Raw genomic sequence first — 20,537 nt, 5'->3', positions numbered from 1 at the left:
CTCCTTCACATTCACCTAATTTCTCCTGAGAATTAATGGCCCCAGTTAGTCAAAACGTCAAAGTGCTAATGGTTTTAGTAGGACTTAAGGGGCCTGAACCATTATGGGTCAGAGACAGACACCGAACGCAACAGAGCACGGTCACCTTTCTATCTGGTAGTTGATCCTGACTGCAAAAGTATCCAGTGATTGTTCACTGTTTCAGACTTTAATGCAAAACTCTTACTGTTCACCTCTAAAATCAGTAGGAAACAGAAAAACATTGTAGACAATTCACAAAGAAATGTGTAAAAAATGAACTAATGAGATGGAAGTCTTTTGTTCTTTGTCTGCTACACTGTCTCCCTTGAAACTAATAGATATTTCTGTTGTCTACCAGTTAAAAACAGTTATATAAGTAAACCCAGCAGCTGTCTCATACATATTCCAATACTTTTGTCAGCTTTTAATAGTAATTTCTTCATTTTATTCTCAAAAGCTTTCCATTAGGTGTTTATAGTGACCATGTTGTGTCATAGAGATAATTAAGTGACAGTAATACAGAATACATTTGCATATTTATTTCACATTTTAAATACATTATAATGGTGTTTATTTGTGAATATTTTTTATACTTCTAAATTTCTGATTTACTTGGTCATGGTGCTACTTATACTGTATCTAAAGCACCTGCCTCTGTGGTTATTTATTTATTTATTTACTTACTTTATTGAATAAAGGATCATTACAAAAAGACACACTGATACATAGACATGAAGACAAATCAAACAAAAAAAGAGTACACAAATAAATAATATATATATATATATATATATATAAAGCAAAATATAAAGCAAAGCAAGCAAACAAAAAATAAATACGCTCACATTTCACAATGCCAGGTTACATCATATTATAATCATTTGATAAGTTAAGTGTTTTAATAGTCTTTTTGTTCTTAACCTTAGCTGACAGGGTGCTATATTGCTGAAAGTCATTAATTAAGTGCAGGAAAATTAGTTTATTGTCTGACCATTTTTTTTCTATAACTATAAAAACTATAACATTTTGAAAAATAGTAAAAAAAAAAAACAACTTATGATATACAATTTGTTATTTTCAATTGTATCTTGCCTATAGTATAACATTACACCAACTCTATTATTTCAACATATATGTTAAGTTTCTTTTTAAGAAGGCTTGCACCATCAATCCAAAACATTATTTATTTATTTATTTTTGCTGGGGTTATCAATTCATCAAAACATTACAAGCAAGTGAAATGGTCAGACTTAGTATAAAACAACAAACAAACACACAAATCAGCAAAAACAAGGAATTCAATGAAAATTCCAACTCACAAAAATCCCATTTAAAATCAATATTCAGCTTGAATTTTTATAAAACACTAAAGGCTGCTTCCTTAAGCTTTTTATATCTACAGTATTTAAATTCCAAATTTAAATCCATAAGAATGAATCTTAAAAAAAAATCTAGATAGATAGATAGATATACTTTATTGATCTCAAAACTGAGAAACTGGGAATGGGACAATAATGGGACAGTAATAGAATTCATTGTGTTTCTAATGTAATTCACTGCGGTTATGATGTTACTGAAACCGTGTCCGCCGTCTTCATAACGTGTTTTGATGTCGTGGACAAACCCATCAACTAGAAACATAATTGTGTACGCAGCTGATTCGCTGGGACGGCCTCGGCGCTCTCTGATTGGCTACTGTAGAACTAAACGCGCTGTGATTGGTTGCATTGCGAGAACAGGAAGTGTCGCTCAATAGTAGGGGCTTAACATTGGCAGCTAAGTAGTGTCTGGTTAATATAAATCATAAAGGATAAAGCTTTCTGCGTGTCGCGGATAAACTCGGATGTTATGAGTTACTCGGCAACTGTTTTCCAGACTGAGGATAAACGTATTTAGTGGATATTTCGTTGTTTGTTTGTTTTTTTGTGCGGCTATCTAACGTTAGCTTGTTAGCTAGCTGGCGTTAAACGTCATTTAGGCAATACTCTGCTAGCGTAGCTTTGCACTGGAATTTGTTTGCGTGTTTGGCAGCTTTAGTTGCTAAAATCGACCGAGTTTTTACCCAGAGACGACACGTTTCTGCTTTGCTAGGCGTGTGCGAGTTTATTTATGCCACATGTAGCGTGACTCAACGGTAACTGAATGTTTGGTGATAGAAATAGCAGCAGCTACAGCTAGCAGATTGTTAGCCTGTCAACATCAACAACAATGGGCTGCAAAAGATATTTAAAGACAAGAACCTTTTATTTTTTGACTATCCTGCTGATTGTCTTCGTCAAAGGAATAACAGCCGGTAAGTTGGATATGTAACTGCGTGGACAGACGTGTCTACGTTTCTGTAACTGTTGTAGGCAGCTGTTTATATTTAGCAAACAGCTTTGACCATCTTAAGTTTACTCTGTGTTTACTCCTGACGTTTTTATACTTTCAGACGAAGAGCAACACGGGAATGACGGTCCAGAGTTAAAGGTAAGTCATGAGTTTATTTGCTGTGGCTCCTTAACTTAGCAAATTAACCCCTTAACATAAAAGATAACAAATGTAACAATACATTTTTAGACATTTGATACATTGCCCTGCAACTTATTCATGCAAACATTATTAGAATAGTCACTTTGAAACACTAAACACTCAAGCTGGACTTAAAATAAAAAATATTTAGTCAGCGATAAGGTCAGTGATATGAAGAAAATATGAAAAGGTACATGGAAATTACCAGAAAATGCGTTTGAAAATAATTAAAAAGAGTATATTTAAATCTAATATGTTATCCCTACCCTTTTCCCCTAGACCTTTTCCCTGGCTTTTAAAAATATTTTCTAAATCTACTAACTTATTGCAATTTGTTGAATATTTCTGACCAAATTACTCATTACCTTTTTGTCCCATGTTTGTTGTGGAAAGTTTACCACTTTTCTCAGGGTTCAAAGGTTAAAATACTTGAGAAGGCCATTTGGACGCAGCAGCAGGAAAATGATGTTGCTCCAGGTTTCAAAGGGTTAAACCCCATGAATAAATATCTTGATTAATGTTAGAAGTGTAGATGTGACGGAGATCATACTTCTGTAAAAGATAAGCTGGAATGTTATTTATCTAGAGGGAAATTGCTGTGCAGAAGTTGCATACAAAGTTTGAGGTGTGCAGATACAAAGCATGCAAAAATTGCTAACATTATTAAGTAGAAAAGCAATGCACAGTAAATATAAAATACCATATACATCAAATTTAAAACATGATATAAATTAGATAACAGTAAGGTGGAAATTCTGAAACTATCTCACAGTAAGGTTCAAAATATAAAACTAGCTAACAATAATGTGCAAAAATACAAACAATAAGGTGCAAATAGATGCAACCAATGTATCCAATGTAAACAAAGACACAGACAGGTTACCAGTAAGAGTAGGAATCATCAGATCATGATTTTTTTTTCCTCCACTGTAGTTGATTGTATAATGATAAGTAACTATGGTTCCTTATGCTTTTGGTTTTGTTATTATTGCTTGGGTCATTTATTAGATAGTATTTCTATAGGATAGGGATCACTGTTAAGTTTACAGATCATCTGTATCAAAAATATTCTGTAAAATAGCCATCCACTGATTTTTCCTAATGCACTTGTATTTTTGCACTTGTACACTTGTAGCTTTTTTTTAACACTTGATTTTTGTTTTAACAAAAATGTTTTAAATGAATAGAGAAGAAAAGTACATCACAAAACAGACAAACAAATAAAAGGAAACAAAAAGGACAAAAATATTCATCCCTATAACATAACCAGTGGCACAGTCTCTCATTTTGGTGTTGACATGTAAACATTATCCATTCTCTCGACACCGCTCCGCTTCAGCTCTTATCCTGTGAGTTGACATTTCCATATCATATAATTCATTCACTATTGTCAGCTTTTCATCTTGTGTTGGTGGTTCAGCTTTTTAACACCTCTTGGTGATGGCCTTTTTTGCAAGCTGCAAACAGAATTTTCAGTATTGTCTGTCTTCTGTTAACACAATGTCACATTACCAACGTACAGAATTATACTTGATCCAGGTATATTATGGCCTTGGATTTTTTCTAAATGCATGGCTATGACCCACATTTACTGCCCTACATTTTCTCCAACATGGTTGCCCAATAGGGAAGTATTTGCCTTTAATCTGAAGTTTAATAGAAACCTGAATATATTCAATGTATTCAACCTATTTTGATATGCAATACAATAACTTCCTTTTTTTGTCTTCAGTCTTACCATGACCCAGACTCTGAAGAGGAAGACGTTCGTCTGGCATCGGAAATTGCAGCTGGTGCTTCTGTGACATCTGGTCATGAAGCCTCACCGCCAGAAGAAGTGAAAAATCTACCTGGGGACGGACTGGAGGGAGAGGAGAAGGAGGACCTGCCCGAGCAGCCTCCTCCAGTCGAGGAGAAACCTAAAGAGGGTAAGGACTGACATTTTTTTAGCTCAAACAGTTATACTGTAATACAGTAATACTGGAAAAACTCCATGCCGTTCAGCCAGAAAAAAAAGAACAGCAGCAGAATAACTGGTTATTACACCCTCAGGTGCTTTAAATCCTTTAACATGTCTTACTGTTGATGTAGATCTATTGAATATTATGAGCTGAATTTTGAGCTTCTCTGTTGTAACTCCTGAACACACGCTCTGCTTTTTCTGGCCATGGTTTGTTTTCTTGTCTTACGTATATGTATGCATCTCCGAATGTCTGTGTGAGACAGCGAGCATAAGCTGGCATACTCTCTGTGACTGGTAGCAGACAGACTTTTGAGTCGAGAGTTTTTGCCTGTCCAGTTAAAGCCAGGAAAGGATGGACGAGTGGAATAGCTTTGAGACGTTGCACAAGAAACTGTGGCTTCAGGCAACTCAGCAGTGAGGATTTAAAGTTTATACCACCTTAAGATAAGCAGTTCAGGGTTCCCATGCAGTGTGGAAATATATGGAGTTTGATTTCAGTAGAATATGGAAAAACTATTTGTGTTTCCAGACTATTGGCCCTATTATGTTTGCTATAATATGAAATTCAGAATCTCAAGAAAATAAATTGATCATGCAAACAGAGTGTGTTTTTTTTAATGGTGTTTCGAGCAGGCGGCCAGTGCAGCAAAAATATTTACTGCTGTGTGAGAGAATGCAGGCCGGTGTGAGGTTGATGCCGTAGAAAGCAAGAGATGAAGTATGGCGTGCGAGTGAACGCACACTCCCATGTGGAGCTGCCTCTACGCCGTACGTCACAGCCTCCAAAACAGCTCTGCGCCGAGTGCCGTATAACTGAACCCAACCCAGACATCCACAGCCAAATTAGTGTGAGACAAAATGTGCTGGTGTCTTTAAATTGCAGTACAAATAACCAAATATTAAGCTTGTCTGAACATTTATGATTTATGCAACGATGTAGTTTTTTCTGCTTAAGGAAACCTTGACAGCTGTGTTTATAATCATTTGCCTGGACACAGTGAATAAAAACGGCTGCACAGACGATGTGAAAATGAAATGATTTGACTTTGACCTTTAAGGGAACATATTGTGTAAGCAGCATCTGTTAGTTTACTTCGTCTTTGACAGTGGAGTGTAGTCCAGTTTTCTGCATTTGACTTTATGTCTCTTTTCTAGTTCCATGGTAATTGGACACACTCACCCCCTGTGATATTGCTGGTGTTGAAGAGGTTAAAATAACAAAATCTGAATAAAACTGCAACGGTGCAGCTTGAATAAAATGCTGTGCATTGAACTTGTCTGGTGTTAATAGATTTTTTTATGATCGACAGTTTTGAGTTACTGGGCTGTCTTGCAGACCAGTTTTAGGGCATGGGAGCTTTGTTGAGAATTTTTCAGGGTTAATAGAAGCTTCAAAGGTGTATGAGAGATGACAGGATGTTTTTTTGAAGTATCAGTTTTCAAGTGTTGCATCTAAAACATGAAAACCAGCCACTTTAGCATGCAGGTCTCAGTAGCTCCTCAGTGCCCTCAGGCTTTCTCCTTATATTAAGTCAGTTTTTGGGAATGAAGACTGTTTTGTTTTATTTCGTGAGCTTTAATGAGTATTGACACGTTAAACCTGTTTTCAGTTCTGCTGACTCTGAGCAAAGACGAGTGTGGTTTCTGTAGCGGCAGATAGGATAAACGGTAAACCCCATGAGAAATCAACAGCGCCTTGCACCTGTGGCTCCTGTTGCAGACAGTTGCATCATTTTACTAGGGGATTGTTAGTTTCTCTTCTGCTGTCATGTTGCATAAGTTTAATATTGAGCTTGTATGAAGATGGACATTTATGATGTTTATTAACAAGAACAGACTTTGTTTAATATGAAGTTTTAAATCTGTGGTTGTAAAAATAGGAGATCACAAGGGATATGTTAACATATGTTCAGTGTTATCACACTGTATCCAGTTGTTTTTACTTAGTTTTGTTCTGCTATTACAATTATGTTTTCTTTATAAATACAGTTCCTGTGGTGAATGGAGGTACAGCCCACGGAGAGCCCTGCATCTTCCCGTTCCTCTTCCAGGGGAAGGAGTACTCGGACTGTACCACTGATGGACGGGGGGACGGACGGCTGTGGTGCGCTACAACCTATGATTATGACCAGGAGAAGAAGTGGGGTTTCTGTGAGAGTAAGTCTTCCACTTAATATCTTGGCTCTTGTGAGGTGAACACTATGGATGGGACAATACATGATTTTTTTGCGGATTGAAATAAAAAACACAATAAATTTGTTGTGGTAAATTTCCATTATTGGGATAATCATGAATATTGTGTCCAACAGCATCCAAAGACACTGCTGCAGTGAAAAAGACTCAAAAAAGTTTTAAACACACCAACTTCAAAAAAAGCAAACGTTCTCAATCAATTATTGACATATTTCATTCATATTCAAATATATAATGTCGTTCCAAATAGTTTCAAAGCCTGGCTTTTTAAGATTGTTTCTTTATTTTTCACTGAAAGGGGTACTCACAAAAAAGATGTGTCCTTTCTATGATGCAATAAAAATATTTTTTAATAATAATAACATTTTTCTTTAACATATTGTAAGGTTAAGCGTTTCCAGTATGTTTTAGATCCATTTTAAGAGTTTTAAACATATTTTGATGATTTTTGGGATAACATTGTCAATTGCAACTCTGTCAGACAACTCCTGTTTAAAACGTTTATTTCAACAGCAGGACATATTGAGTTTGGGGTTAGACTCCGGCCTCATCGCTCCCTGCAGATATGTTAAAATGAGATCATTTGGGAGTGATCCAGCAATAGCTGCACTGATAAGGCAGAGGGAGAGCTGGGGAAATTTTGCAGCTGAAGTAGACTGCCAAATTGAAAGGTTGTTCTTTGTAAATGCCATATTTCCCCCTCAGGGATCAATAAAGCTTTTCTGATTCTGATGGATAGTGAAGTATGATGTGTGTGTATGAATCAGTGCAGCTCGAGTAGACTGCCTGAACTATCTTGCAGGCTACATTTATTCAGCACTCCCCCCCAAAAAATGGGACAGTGTGACTATTTTACATCCAAATTAAAGAGATTTCTATGGAATTTGTTTACTGATCATTATTTCCTCATCAAAATAAAAGCCTTTGAAAAGCTCAACAGCTACTGACCCTGACGATGAAAACCGCCTTTAGAGCACATTATGGTTTTATTTCCAGAATTGCAGACTCCACTGTGCTGCCAAAGTTTATAAATCTTTTTTCCTTTCGTCTGCGTGGTCTCATTGGCTTCTCCTCTTTTTCCTTTAGCGGAGGAGCAGGCACAGCAGAGACTGCAGGCAGAGGAGGCTGAGGAGCAATATCAGACTGTGCTGCGCATGCTTAATGCCACCACCAGGAGGACCCAGAAGAAAGAGTGAGCTTCTACCCTCTGATTTATTCCATTGGTGTCTAGTTTTACTTATTTATTTGTTTACTTGTCAGGAATGATGCAAAAAGATTTTATAAGAGATAATAAATGTAATACCTATAGGATTTCTAGCAAAGGCTTATTTGTAACCCTTGTCCCTGGTTAGGCTTTTTGCTTAAAAAGTGCAAAAGTTATACATATCATCATTACTATGATGATGTTAAATTGACCACATAATAAATAGTGATATTCTTATACATGTGACTTGATCATATTATTATACTACCAACCTGCTTTTGAATGCTCCTTTTTTAAAGACATCTGTATTTTTTTAAGATTCATTTGGATTTATTTGTAACAAAATGCTGTCATTTTGTTCAGGGACAAAAGAAATTATCTTCATCTAAACACTGACGATGGCTGATCTTAGCTCTATTGTTTTTCAAACATCAGAGCTGCTGAGATTTCATGTTTCTTTTAAAATGCAGCTAATTTAAATATTCCTGCAACCAATCCAGTCTTGTATGTATTATTATTATAAATTTATCACATGGCCTAAAGCTTCTAATTTCCAAAAGAGACAACATCAACTAATTTGATCATAAATTTCATTTTGGAATGGCTAAATCTGTTTTATTTGTGCTTTACTGCTGTGCGACTCTGCTCAGGACATCCTTATTTGCTTTGGCTGTCCTGTCAGTTCTCTCTGTTATGTAAATATAATTTTAATCATGCCCATATCAACATGTCAATCTGACTTCCCTCATGCCACCCCTGCTTACCCAACCGCTCTCTCAGATTATACGAAAAGCTGCAGAAAGTAGCAGAGAAAGGCCATCAGAAAGCCATGGAGAAGGTGGCGTACGCCATGCTGTTTGGAGACTACATGAACCAGAACGTCACTAAGGCCAAAGAAATGTTTGAGAAGCTCGCCATGGAGGGCTCGCCGAAAGCACAGACGGTACAGATCCCATCCAAAACGCTAATGTGTCACTTGGTAGAGAAAAGCCGTTGGCAGTCTTATCAAAAAGGCTGAATATTTGTGTAACTCTGCGCTTTGTTTGCTTTCAAACAGGCTCTCGGCTTTCTGTATGCAGCAGGACTTGGAGTTAACTCGAGTCAGGCTAAGGTACTAATTCTTCAATGACTTAAGTTATTTTTTTATTTTAAAATGTATTTATTTTTTATATACTTTTTAAAAAATACTCTAATCCTCTATTTTTTCCAAGATGTGAGGCTCCGTCATGACAGATAACCAAGATTTTTTTTTAAAAAGTAGAAAAAAGAAACAAAAGTATCAATAGATACTTTAAAACAAATGCATCAAACACTAAAAAGGTTACAATATTATTATTGTAGAATATATTTAATTTATACTGAGACATTATATATTACTTTAAATGCACTTTTTGTAAGTTACTTTGGTTAAGGCGTCTGAAAAATTTGTGTTGTATAATTTCTGTTTCTTTTCCAACAATTGTTCACATATCCACATTCTGTGTTCGTCAGGCCTTGGTTTACTACACCTTCGGCGCACTGGGTGGAAACTTGGTTGCTCATATGATTCTGGTGAGTTGATTTATCTATCAGTAGAGCAATGACATAGTTATGGTATTTCTTGAGTATAAAAACAATAACATGTCCTCGTATTGTTTATCAGGGTTACAGATACTGGGGAGGTGTTGGCGTTCCCCAGAGCTGCGAATCAGCGCTAACTCACTACAGGCTCGTGGCAAATCAGGGTGAGAATTTACTGCAGTTTTTAAAATATAATATTCAGATGTGATGTTTGTGTTTTTAGTGGGCAAATAACATGGGGGTATCCAGAAAGCAGGTTGTGTGAAAACTCTGAGTATGTTAACCCTGAGATGAGGGAAACTCTGTGTTATCTGTTCCAGAAAGAGAGTCAAGTCAAACTCTGTCGCCATGGTAACTGACTCAGTCACCATGGTAACTGACTCTGTGAACATAACCTGCTCGCTGGCAGGTTTTCTATAAGAAACACAGAGTTTCTACTTGTCTTAATTAAATTTAAAAAGCATCCAAAAAACTAAAATACCACCATACAATAAAAGACAGTAAACAAAATCAATAATCAGATATCAGTTAGTTAAATAAAAGTACCATCCCCACCTTTGTGTGCACCATAATCTAATGCGTGGTTATCATAGTAATTCTCAGTGCCATGGAGAAAGTGTCGTGTCCATGGTGTGTGCTTTATATCAATATCAAATGTTAATTTACTCAGCAGGATATTAGACGAGAGGACATATATGTGTTAAAACAGCATCTGTATGGGATTTAAATGACTATATGTTAAAATCGCTACTGAATGAATATTAACTTTGTTTAACGTCAAATATGAATAAAACCAAAGTGAGGTCAGCCTACAATCATGGCACAAAATCAAAATTGATTCGATCCACCACTTTTTCACCTGTATGCTATGATTTTAATAAAGTGCGGTTAATGTTAAGTCAGTGGACACGTGCATTTAAACTTACAAATAGACACAAATGACATGGGCAGCCCCATGCTGCTTTTCTCTCCTTAGCTGCTGCAGCTGTGTTACTTTTTTTTCTAAATATGGACTCATATTCGCCGTAGGCAGCATCAGGACCTCTAGTTCCAATGGGGTAAAGTAGCTTGGTTTCTTTTTTTCAACAGTTGCCATGGTGAATCGCGGTATCGGAGCTCCTGCTGAACTCAGGGTGAACATACTCAGAGTTGATTTAACTAATTCAGATCAGCTGTTGTGGAACCGAATAATCAGAGTTTCACATCTCAGAGTAAATCAGCTCAGAGTTCAGGGTTAGGTTCAGAGTTTGTTGACGCTCCTTTCTGGAATAATCCACCTGATCAAATTCCTTCTCCTCCACCTGCTTTTTCTCCACTCCTCTGTCCACCACCACCGCCTCCAGTGGCCAGTGATGTGTCTCTGACGGGGGGCTCAGCGGTGCAGAGGATCAGGCTGCTGGATGAGGTGGAGAATCCGGGATCTACCAGCGGGATGTTGGAGGAGGACTTGATCCAGTACTATCAGTTTCTGGCTGAGAAAGGAGACGTACAAGCTCAGGTAAACTAGTGTCATCATCAATTAGTGTCCTTTGTTTAATGCAATATCTGAACCAATCGGTTATAATTTGATGATGATAAAACCTCTAGGGGCAGTGGCCAATATTTTGAAAGATCCGGTGTAGCCAGCGTATATTTGGGCCAAGACATATTTTCCGTGTGCTGCTCATTGTTTACAGTGTGATTAACAACTTGAGACAGGTCCAGAAAACATTTTAGCTAATCTTTATAAACAGATATTTGCATATGAATGCAGATCAGTTTAAAAAAAGATAACAAATAGCTAAATCGTAATCAGACCGATCAGAGTTGATGGGTTCTTAGATTGCATTTCGGCCAACGAGTTCATCTCTTTTGCTCTCCACATGGGCTGTTGACCTGAAGGCAACCAAAACCTGCTCAAACATGATCCGTCAAGACTGCTATGACTAATAAATGAAAATCAGAGCCATTTCAATACCAAAGTTTTGTATTGATGCCTAAAGGTTCTGCGTACATGTGCAAATGCAGATTTATAGAGATTAAGCTCAAAGCTGCAACAATTTTATATTCATTTTAACATGAGGTGATATTACCCTTCCATTAATAGGTTTGGTATCTTTTAAATTGGTTCTGGTGCCTAAACGGTGCCTGAGGTAGTATGTTTTTTTTTATTGTAAAGGAAAATTTGAACTTGAAATGTCACTATATATTTTTTCTAACAGTTTAATGTGCAATTAAATATATAAATATGAAACTGAAACTGAAATATGAAAACTCATGTAAAGTCTCATAAAAACCAAACCCTGCTACAATAATTTAACACTAAATAACATTACAGTGCTAATAACAGTAAAATAAGAGTTGGGATCGTTTATTGTCTCTGTAACTAAGCAGACAGACATTTCTCTATTATCTGTTTAGAAGAGCTTGAGATTGCTACTACAGTGAGAATAACTGGTCCACCTTAACAGTCCAGTCCTTAAGTGATTTTGCCCCCCAGCCTCACTTTTCATACAGTACATAAAGCTGAATGAGTGCGTCAGATGTATATGGTATCAATATTTGTTTATTCTACTACTTATGTGTTATTGATGTTAAGTGGGTTCTTCTTTCCTCTGATAGGTGGGATTAGGTCAGCTACACCTGCATGGAGGACGCGGAGTAGAACAGAATCATCAGGTGACTTTAAAAAAAGAATAAAAAATTAAGTACTTTATTGTTATGATTGTAATTTGCACCGGTAAATGTATTTACAATACTTCCTATCCAACAGAGGGCGTATGACTACTTCACCCAGGCTGCAAATGCAGGGAACACACACGCTATGGCTTTCCTCGGCAAGGTGGGTCAAACACCTGTGTGTGTGTCTCTCTGTCATGGAAAAGATGGACACTAATGTATTTGTTTGTAACTAGACGGTTTTATTACTTCTTTTTACACTGACAAGCCTGCTGGACATTTCACACAAACTATTAAAAGTAATAGTAGTACATATTTAAATTAGTACTATTCACCCATCTGTTCCACTTATCTGTTTGCAAACATTATAAATATGTTGCCCATAACCTGTGAGAAATTTGGAGAAGCTGCGGGTTGGCGAGAAGAGAAATGGTCTAAATTGAATAAAAAAAACATTTTGGCATCACTGCTTCAACAGAGGGTGGTGCAGTGCATTTATATTTGAGGCGGTGCATCAGGTTTTTGATCTGTCAATCCTTGTGTCCTTCAGATGTACTCAGAAGGCAGCGAGTATCTCCCTCAGAACAACGAGACAGCCCTGCAGTACTTCAAGAAGGCCTCTGACTTGGTAAGAACGCAGCTGCAGACTGATGTTGTTATCTTTATTTGAAGTGAATTTCCCCTTTAGTCTTTATATAAGTGTTTATTGTTACAGTTATACTTAAAAAAGCAACACTTCAATTGAGGAACAGCTTTCTTTTACTCTGCGCACTTCTATCTCTTAGCTGATGTGTTACTCTGTTGTCTTGCAATGCCATTAATTGCTGTGATACTGTCCTTTTAATCTAGTATTTTCTTTTTTTCATTTTTTATTAATTCAGGGGAATCCAGTGGGACAGAGTGGTCTTGGCATGGCCTACCTGTATGGAAGAGGTGTGCCTGTGGTAAGATACCTTAACCCATTGCGCTCCTTTTTAAAATCATCTCTGAGTTAAAAGGTTTCATATTCTGCTCATTTTCAGGTTCATACTTGAATTTGGGATTTCTACAAGAAAACGTGTACATGTTCTAATGATCAAAGATCTCATTATTTTTCTGTCAGCCTGAATAGATTTATTCACCTCCTGTCTGAAATGCCTTATTTTAACATCTGTCCCTTTAAGCCACCCTTCCAAAAAAACCCAGTCTGCTCTGATTGGTCTGTGTCTTCCACTTCTGCACTCTCAGCGTCTCTGCACCGTCATTGCAGCTGGAAAATGACCGTAATGATACTGTAGCAGCAGTTTCTACCTTTTATATAGTAGAGTTGTGACATTACAGCTTCACAGACGTCCTGACAGCTTGTTTAAAGGCAGTTTCTGAAAAAAATACTGTGCATTTCTCTGTGGACTGAGTGTTGTGAGACTTTGACAGATTTTTTTTTTTTTTTGCCCTCACTCAGACTCATTCTTATTTGCAGCTTACTCTGTGTTGCTAACATGGCAGATTGAGTTTTGGGGAATGGTAATAATGTGAAATTAAAAAAAAGATCCTGTTACAGTCCAGAGTTATTATAGTTTTGTTCTTTTCATTAGTTTTTTTTCTTTTATAATGATTGTTTTCAGTTCACTTTCATTTCAGTTAGTTTCTCGGTGGGTTTGCTTGTAACAGTTGAGTTTTTTAAAATTAGTTTTATTGTTTGATATAATTCGGGGGGGGGGGTTGTCTTGGGGGCAACATTTTAAAATTTCAGAATCGGTATTACAACAAACAAAACAATGTGAAAGCAATTGACTCACAGTCAGTAAACATATGCACCAGTGCCTCCTCGTGTTGACCAAATTGACAAAGACTAAAACAAAAGACATTTAACTTATAAATTTTTATCTTATTGTAGTTATTTATGTAGGTAAAAAATATCATCTCAGTTAGCTTTCTTTTTTCCACTAAAGTCTAGTGTTTTTTTTTTACACAGTTTAAGTTCATATGTTTTTTCTTTTTTAGTTTTAGGGAATTATGATAACCTTGGTGCAGTCATTTTGTATATGAGGTTAAAAGCAAGAGTGTCTTTTATGCTGAAATCAAAGCAGCCTTTTGAAAGCTGTGTGCTTTTGCTTCTTCAGAACTATGAGCTGGCACTGAAATACTTCCAGAAGGCAGCAGAGCAGGGCTGGGTGGACGGACAACTCCAGCTGGGCACCATGTATTACAGTGAGTGTTTAGGACTGAGTCTGTGCGTCTGTATGTGCTTGTGGTACACAATGTGTCACGGCCTCCTCCTGTCAGAGCGTCTCCTTTTTCCTTGTTGGCTCTTCGGTAAATATTGCTTCTGCATCTGAAGATTTGATCTTTTACCAGCCCTTAATCCCTCTTTCTCTTCGTGTCCTTCATTTCATTTTCATTTCTGTAGACTAGAATTCTCTTTTTTCCTCAATTTCATTCACAGTTTTTCTTTCTCTTTCTGTCGTTCCTCAGATGGCATTGGTGTGAAACGAGATTACAAGCAGGCACTGAAATTCTTCAACCTGGCCTCACAGGCGGGTCACATCCTGGCGTTCTACAACCTGGCCCAGATGCATGCTACTGGTACCGGTGTGATGCGCTCCTGCCACACTGCTGTGGAGGTAAGGCGCTCTGGAGCTGCTGCTCCGTTCTCTGGTGATAGTGACAACGTTGTACGTCACGGTTACATAGATCCAGTGTTATGATGTGTCAAACCGTGTGTCTGTGTCTCTGTTTCAGCTTTTCAAGAACGTGTGTGAACGTGGTCGCTGGTCAGAACGTCTCATGACGGCCTACGGCAGCTTTAAGGAGGGTGAGACGGACGCTGCGCTGGTCCAGTATCTGCTGCTGGCTGAGCAGGGCTACGAGGTAGCCCAGAGCAACGTGGCCTTCATTCTGGACCAGAGTAAGAAAAACCGTGATATCAGTATCATGAAAGGAAGGAAAGAAAGCGTGTTTTTTTAATTAATATTGTATTTAATTTCTATCACAGATGTCATTGGAAAAGAAAATGACAAATGTCTGTTTTGTAATGCAAATTTCCCAAAAGTTTTGAAAAAGCACCAACTTTGGGAAAAGTAACACTCTAACCTTTGAGTATTTGTACTTGCCTGGATTGTGACAAACAGAAGGAGCGAAGATCTTCAGTGAGAATGAGACCTATCCTCGCGCTTTACTCCACTGGACGAGAGCTGCAGCACAAGGTGAGTCCATCACATACTGTCCCTCATTCATTTTCATCCGTGCTAGATTCATTTTTATTTATTTATTTTTTTTATCAGGAATCCATCTATAAATGGTTAACATAAAAAAGTCTTCTCAAACCTACAATAAAAGTTGATGTATATAATTCTAATTCCCAGGTTACACTGTGGCGAGGATAAAACTAGGGGACTACCACTTCTACGGCTACGGGACAGATGTGGACTATGAGACGGCTGTCATTCACTACAGACTGGCGTCAGAGCAGCAGCACAGCGCGCAGGCCATGTTTAACCTGGGATACATGCACGAGAAGGGTCTGGGCATCAAACAGGTGGGCGCAGAGTTTCAGATGAGACTCTGAAACATCAGCCTGCTCTGAGGTTTTCATGTGTCCACTAAGGCTCAGTTCTATTTCTTATTTATAGCACTACCTCTCGTTTTCGAGTGACCCTGTGCCTCGTTGGAACAGAGTTACAAAGACATAGTGGTTAAAATCTTCTCTTGTGAAGTGGAACAAACCTTCAAGAACCTGATATGTCGATGATTTTGTTTACCTAAACAGATGCAACTATGGCAACAACAGTATTATCACAGGGACACATATCTGATAGATAGAAAAGCATGAATCCTTTCAGTTTTTTTCACAACTGAAGTTTCAGTTCATCTGTCTGAGTAACAAGTCATGAAATTAAAAAAGATCTCTGTTTCATTACCAGGTAACTAACAGTACTTAAATTAAATTTCCGGTGTCCTATACAGTCAAATGGGCAGGGGATGCTACATGGAAAAATGTCAAAAGGTGTGACTGTGATACACAAATAAGGCTGTACTTAAGGTGTAGACTCTAACCTGACGTGCACCTCTCCAGATATGCAACTACACGTTGCGACGACACAGACCTCCTGCATGAAAACAGCCAAAATGATCAAAACTTTAAAGCATGTAAAACGCCCCCAACAGTCCTTAGGGGTTAATATTGTTGCTATTAAGCCATGGGAAATGTGTGTGTAGGGGTGTTTTGAATCATTGAAACATTACAGCACTTATCATAAACACCACCACACAAGTGTAAATGATCAGAACGACGTAGGCCACACACGACTAAAAATCCCCCTTTTAGTGGCGTTGATTTAGCAGTTTTATGTTTTTCATGTGGTTCTGCAGGACATCCATTTAGCCAAGCGTTTCTACGACATGGCTGCTGAAGCCAGTCCCGATGCCCAGGTCCCAGTCTTCCTGGCTCTGTGCAAGCTGGGCCTGATTTACACTCTGCAGTACCTGCAGGATCTTAATGTGAGTACTGCATCTTCAATTTGTAGGCTGGAGCTGTGACAATTTGGCTTTGAAAGAAAAGCCCAGAATAATAATTCAGCTGAGTTAAAAGCTTTATCAGAGGGAACTCAAATGAATCATGTGTATCTTTGTCCTCCCTCCTCTCCACGTTTTGCTCCTGTCAGTTAAAGGAGCTGATTTCTCAGGTGGACCTGGACCAGCTCTTGGGCCCGGAGTGGGACCTCTACCTCATGACCGTCATCGCCCTGCTGTTAGGCACCGTCATCGCCTACAGGCAGCGCCAACACCAAATCATAGTTCCCCCTCGCCCTCCTGTCCCCACCCCGGCGCCCCCTCCCAGACCGCCTCAGGAACAAACGCAAGCCCCGGCCGAGCCCCAGGGTCAGGGAGAAACACAAGCCCAAGGCGCGGCCCAGGAGGAAGAGGAGCAGCAGTGAGAAGAAGCCAGACGGAGCGAGGGCAGCGAAAGACAGACAGGAGGCTCTGCCAGCCCGCCCCACAGAGCAGCCGGCGCTCACCAGCTGAATACCTGCTAGTTTGAGCACCTCTCTGGCTCCTCATGCTAAAAGAAGATGGCTGCTGAGCTGTGCAGTCTCACAACTCCCTTTCTCCATTAAAAAAAAAAAAAAATGTTGGTCCTGTGCTGAAGACAGACAGTGTGGGCATTTGTAGACAATGGCGCAGAGTGTTGAGAGGAAAACACAGACTTGGGACTTGCTAGTCTGTGACTCAGGATACTGCCAGAAGCACCTGTGTCCTCAGAGTGGAAATAGCCTTGTGTTTGCCAGATCAAATGCATTTTTTTTGGACTTGACTAATCAACATAGTCAACATAGTTGGACTTTAATATGTGCATTAGTTTCTTCTCACTTTCCCTTTTTGAGAAAATCACACAGTGGAACTGCCTCAATCCTAATTTAGTGCAGTATTTAGAAAAAAAAAAAGAAACAGGCAGGAAAATGAGAATTAAAGTAATTGTTTTGCGAGCCCTGGTCTAAAGAAAGTCATGTTTTGCACGTTTTCTTTGATCAATTTGCAGACTTTAATTTCAGGCACTTTTTTTTCAGATTCTTGAGTGTACAAACTTTTGCATTAATCAGTTTTTTGTTTAGCCAATATGTTGGGTCAGTTCCTTTTTCAAAACCGCAGTTCACTGAGAAAGATTCATCAAACATTAGTAACAGTGCTGAAATGTACCAAAGCCATGTCGTGTCATTAGTACAAGAACAAGAAATCTGTTCACTTCAATCGATAGAAAAGCTGTACTGGATAGAGGTGGGCGTTACCAAAATTTGGTATTAATTTGATAAAAAGTAATACAGAATCACTAATATTAGGCATGCTGTTTTAGAATTTTTTGGCTACCAACAGTCGACCGTTCTTAACTGATCATTAACCGTCAACCGACAAGTGTGGGAGGGGGCTGAACACGACTGTTCTTTGGTTTGTTTTTTACTATTTAAAATGGGTAAAATCCTGATTGAAGCGCTGATGCAGTGTACTGTTTCGATCAGGGCCTCCTCGCCCCACTGTGTCTCTCTCTTTAATGAAAACTACTGTTTTGGGAGTGTGACCATGGTGACGTCCAGACTCCAACAGCACACACTGTGACAGGGCTAACTGATGGCATCACACGGCTAATTTCAAAACTGAGTAGAGCCATTTCAGTGTCTGTGAGGTTGTTGGGATCGTTTAACTGCTTGGTGTTGGATGTTAACCGGTGCTACTGTGTTAGCTTGAGCTAACCAGGCACTGTGCGCTGTCTCATTGTCTTCCCCTGTAGTTTCAGTAGATTATATTTGATATATATTTTTACCTGATTGTAATAGTGTTTCAAAATTCTTATAGATGGTTAACAGTTAATCCTTCGAGTCCTCGATCTACATCAGTTTTCTTGTGCTGTGTGTGGACACCTTCACAAGCATTTAAACCTTTGAAGTCTGAGCAACTTGGTTTGACTTCTTTCAAAAAAATGGGGAAAAAGGCACTGAGCAACTTGGCAAGAAATGTCACACAAATTATAAGAAATTAGTGTAAGTGGATTAAAAACTGGCCCTTGGAAAAAAAGTATTAGCATTGGGAAAACAAGCAAAAAAAAGAATTAGGTTTAAATTGAATTTTCTTTTCTTCAGGTAATTTTATTAATTTTTTGCAAATCTTGGGGTCATTTCTTGTTAAGTTGCTCATTGCTTCGTTATGTTGTTTTTTTTTTAAAAAAAACATTATTTTTGCCTTTTGTACTTTTTACGCCTTCTTATGTTTTTGAAAGGAAGCAGGCCAGTTTGCTCAGGTTTTCAAGGGTTTAATTCAAAATTAATAATTAACATCTCTAATTGATATCGGTGCCAAAACGTTTTATTGTTAAAAGCATGTGTTAGGAGGTAAATAATCAATCTGCTCAAGTACAAAGCTTAAAATTACCAATCAAAAATGAAGCATTAAGCGATGCAGAAGATCCTAGATGTTCCTCGCCTGAGTCTCTTTAAAAAGACACTAAAAGAGAACTTTGTCTTAATGTCCTCCTTCCTTCTTTTCTGTTGCAGCTCTAATTTCACTTTCTTGTGTTTTTTCCCTCTTTCGTTATGTCATCACTGCGATTAAGTGTATTTAACTAGTCGGGGTGCGCTGAGCATCTGGATGTAGTTTGAATGCACACAACACAACAGCAGCAGTGCAGGAGCAGAGAGTGCATGCACTAGATGTGTTCATGACAATGCAACATGTTTTGCAGAGATGGTTTTACTCTTGATATACAGATGGGCACAGTGGAGTAGACTAATCCCTTTTTGGGCATCGATCATATTGACACGAGTCAAAATGAAGAACTGTAGAATTTCTTTGGTATCGACCTTCCCACACGGGATAGATAATTTAATTTTGAGCACACAGCCTGATGTTTGTCACATTTTTAACATGGCAGGCAGGCTTTGAAAAAGAAGAGAAGCTGCTCAAGTCAAAATCTCTAAGCTGACACTGAATCCTTATCCGGGATGCAGATCCTGTTTGAAAATTCATACTGACACGTCTGTCACTCTCCAGGCATAAATCAGAAGTGCACAGACTTTTAGAAAAAATGATGATACATAGAGTCCAGTGAAGGGAGGCAGAGAAGAGTTTTTGAAGAGATACTTTATGTTGGTGCGATATTTTTTCTTCAACAGGCTTTGATTTCATCCTAGTGGTTAGTAGATCAATAGTTCCTCTCATCCCCCTTTTTTTGGTTATTAAGCTTTGAGTTCGCTGAGGCAAAAACTGGAGCAGCCTTAAAGATAGAAGCGCCTCACAATCTACATTGTTTCTACATTAGAGGAAGAGGATGAGTTTGTGTGTGTGTGTGTGTGTGTGTGTGTGTGTGTGTGTGTGTGTGTGTGTGTGTGTGTGTGTGTGTGTGTGTGTGTGTGTGTGTGTGTGTGTGTGTGTGTGTGTGTGTGTGTGTGTGTGTGTGTGTGTGTGTGTTGTAACACAACTTCAGCTGTTGTGAGAATTTCCACCCCCTCACCAAAAGTCCAAGTTGGATCTCTGCCTACACTTTTCAGCTCAGACGGACCCGAATCTGAGAAATGAAGCCATGGTGAGGCCGTACAGTATTTATCAAAACAAAATTAGAAACTTCTGATTTTGCCACATGCAGTTTTTTTTTTTTAAATTTTTTTTTTTATTTCTAAAGTCCATTTGTTCAGCTCCACAGTTTGTGCTTGTTGTTCGTTGTTAATTATTGAGAACTGATCTGCCAATACGTCTGCATGAATTCAAAAACGATGAGAAATGATTCCAAACCTGCATTTACACATCGATCCCCACACAAGTCACTATTTGTCTAAAATAAAACACTGGTCAAGATTGTCGAGAAGACTGCATTTTTACCATCGCAGATTCAAATTTATAAAGAAATTAATAAATGATATACAGATATTTAATGAATGTTTTCTTTGTTGTTTGAATGTTAAT

At 38.3% G+C, this 20,537-nt stretch overlaps 1 protein-coding gene across 1 annotated transcript; it reads left to right on the top strand.

The window, feature by feature from the left end:
• The first annotated feature begins 1,763 nt into the window (after nt 1–1,763).
• Nucleotides 1,764–20,506, top strand: LOC121955511 (SEL1L adaptor subunit of SYVN1 ubiquitin ligase). Its single transcript, XM_042503506.2, has 21 exons — nt 1,764–2,314; nt 2,453–2,490; nt 4,265–4,460; nt 6,485–6,652; nt 7,775–7,880; nt 8,673–8,835; nt 8,950–9,003; nt 9,384–9,443; nt 9,535–9,616; nt 10,796–10,950; nt 12,054–12,110; nt 12,205–12,273; nt 12,661–12,738; nt 12,992–13,054; nt 14,213–14,300; nt 14,565–14,713; nt 14,832–14,997; nt 15,221–15,295; nt 15,455–15,627; nt 16,461–16,589; nt 16,754–20,506. The coding sequence occupies exons 1-21, from the start codon at nt 2,230–2,232 to the stop codon at nt 17,024–17,026; spliced, it is 2,427 nt and encodes an 808-aa protein (XP_042359440.2). The 5' UTR covers nt 1,764–2,229; the 3' UTR covers nt 17,027–20,506.
• The last annotated feature ends 31 nt before the right edge of the window (nt 20,507–20,537 follow it).

This window comes from Plectropomus leopardus, chromosome 16 (assembly GCF_026936395.1).
Source record: "Plectropomus leopardus strain MGB_pleo_1.0 chromosome 16, ASM2693639v1, whole genome shotgun sequence".
Taxonomy (NCBI): domain Eukaryota; kingdom Metazoa; phylum Chordata; class Actinopteri; order Perciformes; family Serranidae; genus Plectropomus; species Plectropomus leopardus.
The sequence above is the reverse complement of the archived record's forward strand: the minus strand, read 5'-3'. Positions and strand labels throughout refer to the sequence as shown.

Bases quoted from the DNA above. Each gene is read 5' to 3' on its own strand.
- LOC121955511 (XM_042503506.2), top strand. From the start codon at position 2,230: ATGGGCTGCAAAAGATATTTAAAGACAAGAACCTTTTATTTTTTGACT. The intron at 14,301-14,564 runs GTGAGTGTTTAG...GTCGTTCCTCAG, and splicing joins GCTGGGCACCATGTATTACA to ATGGCATTGGTGTGAAACGA. The intron at 15,296-15,454 runs GTGAGTCCATCA...TCTAATTCCCAG, and splicing joins GACGAGAGCTGCAGCACAAG to GTTACACTGTGGCGAGGATA.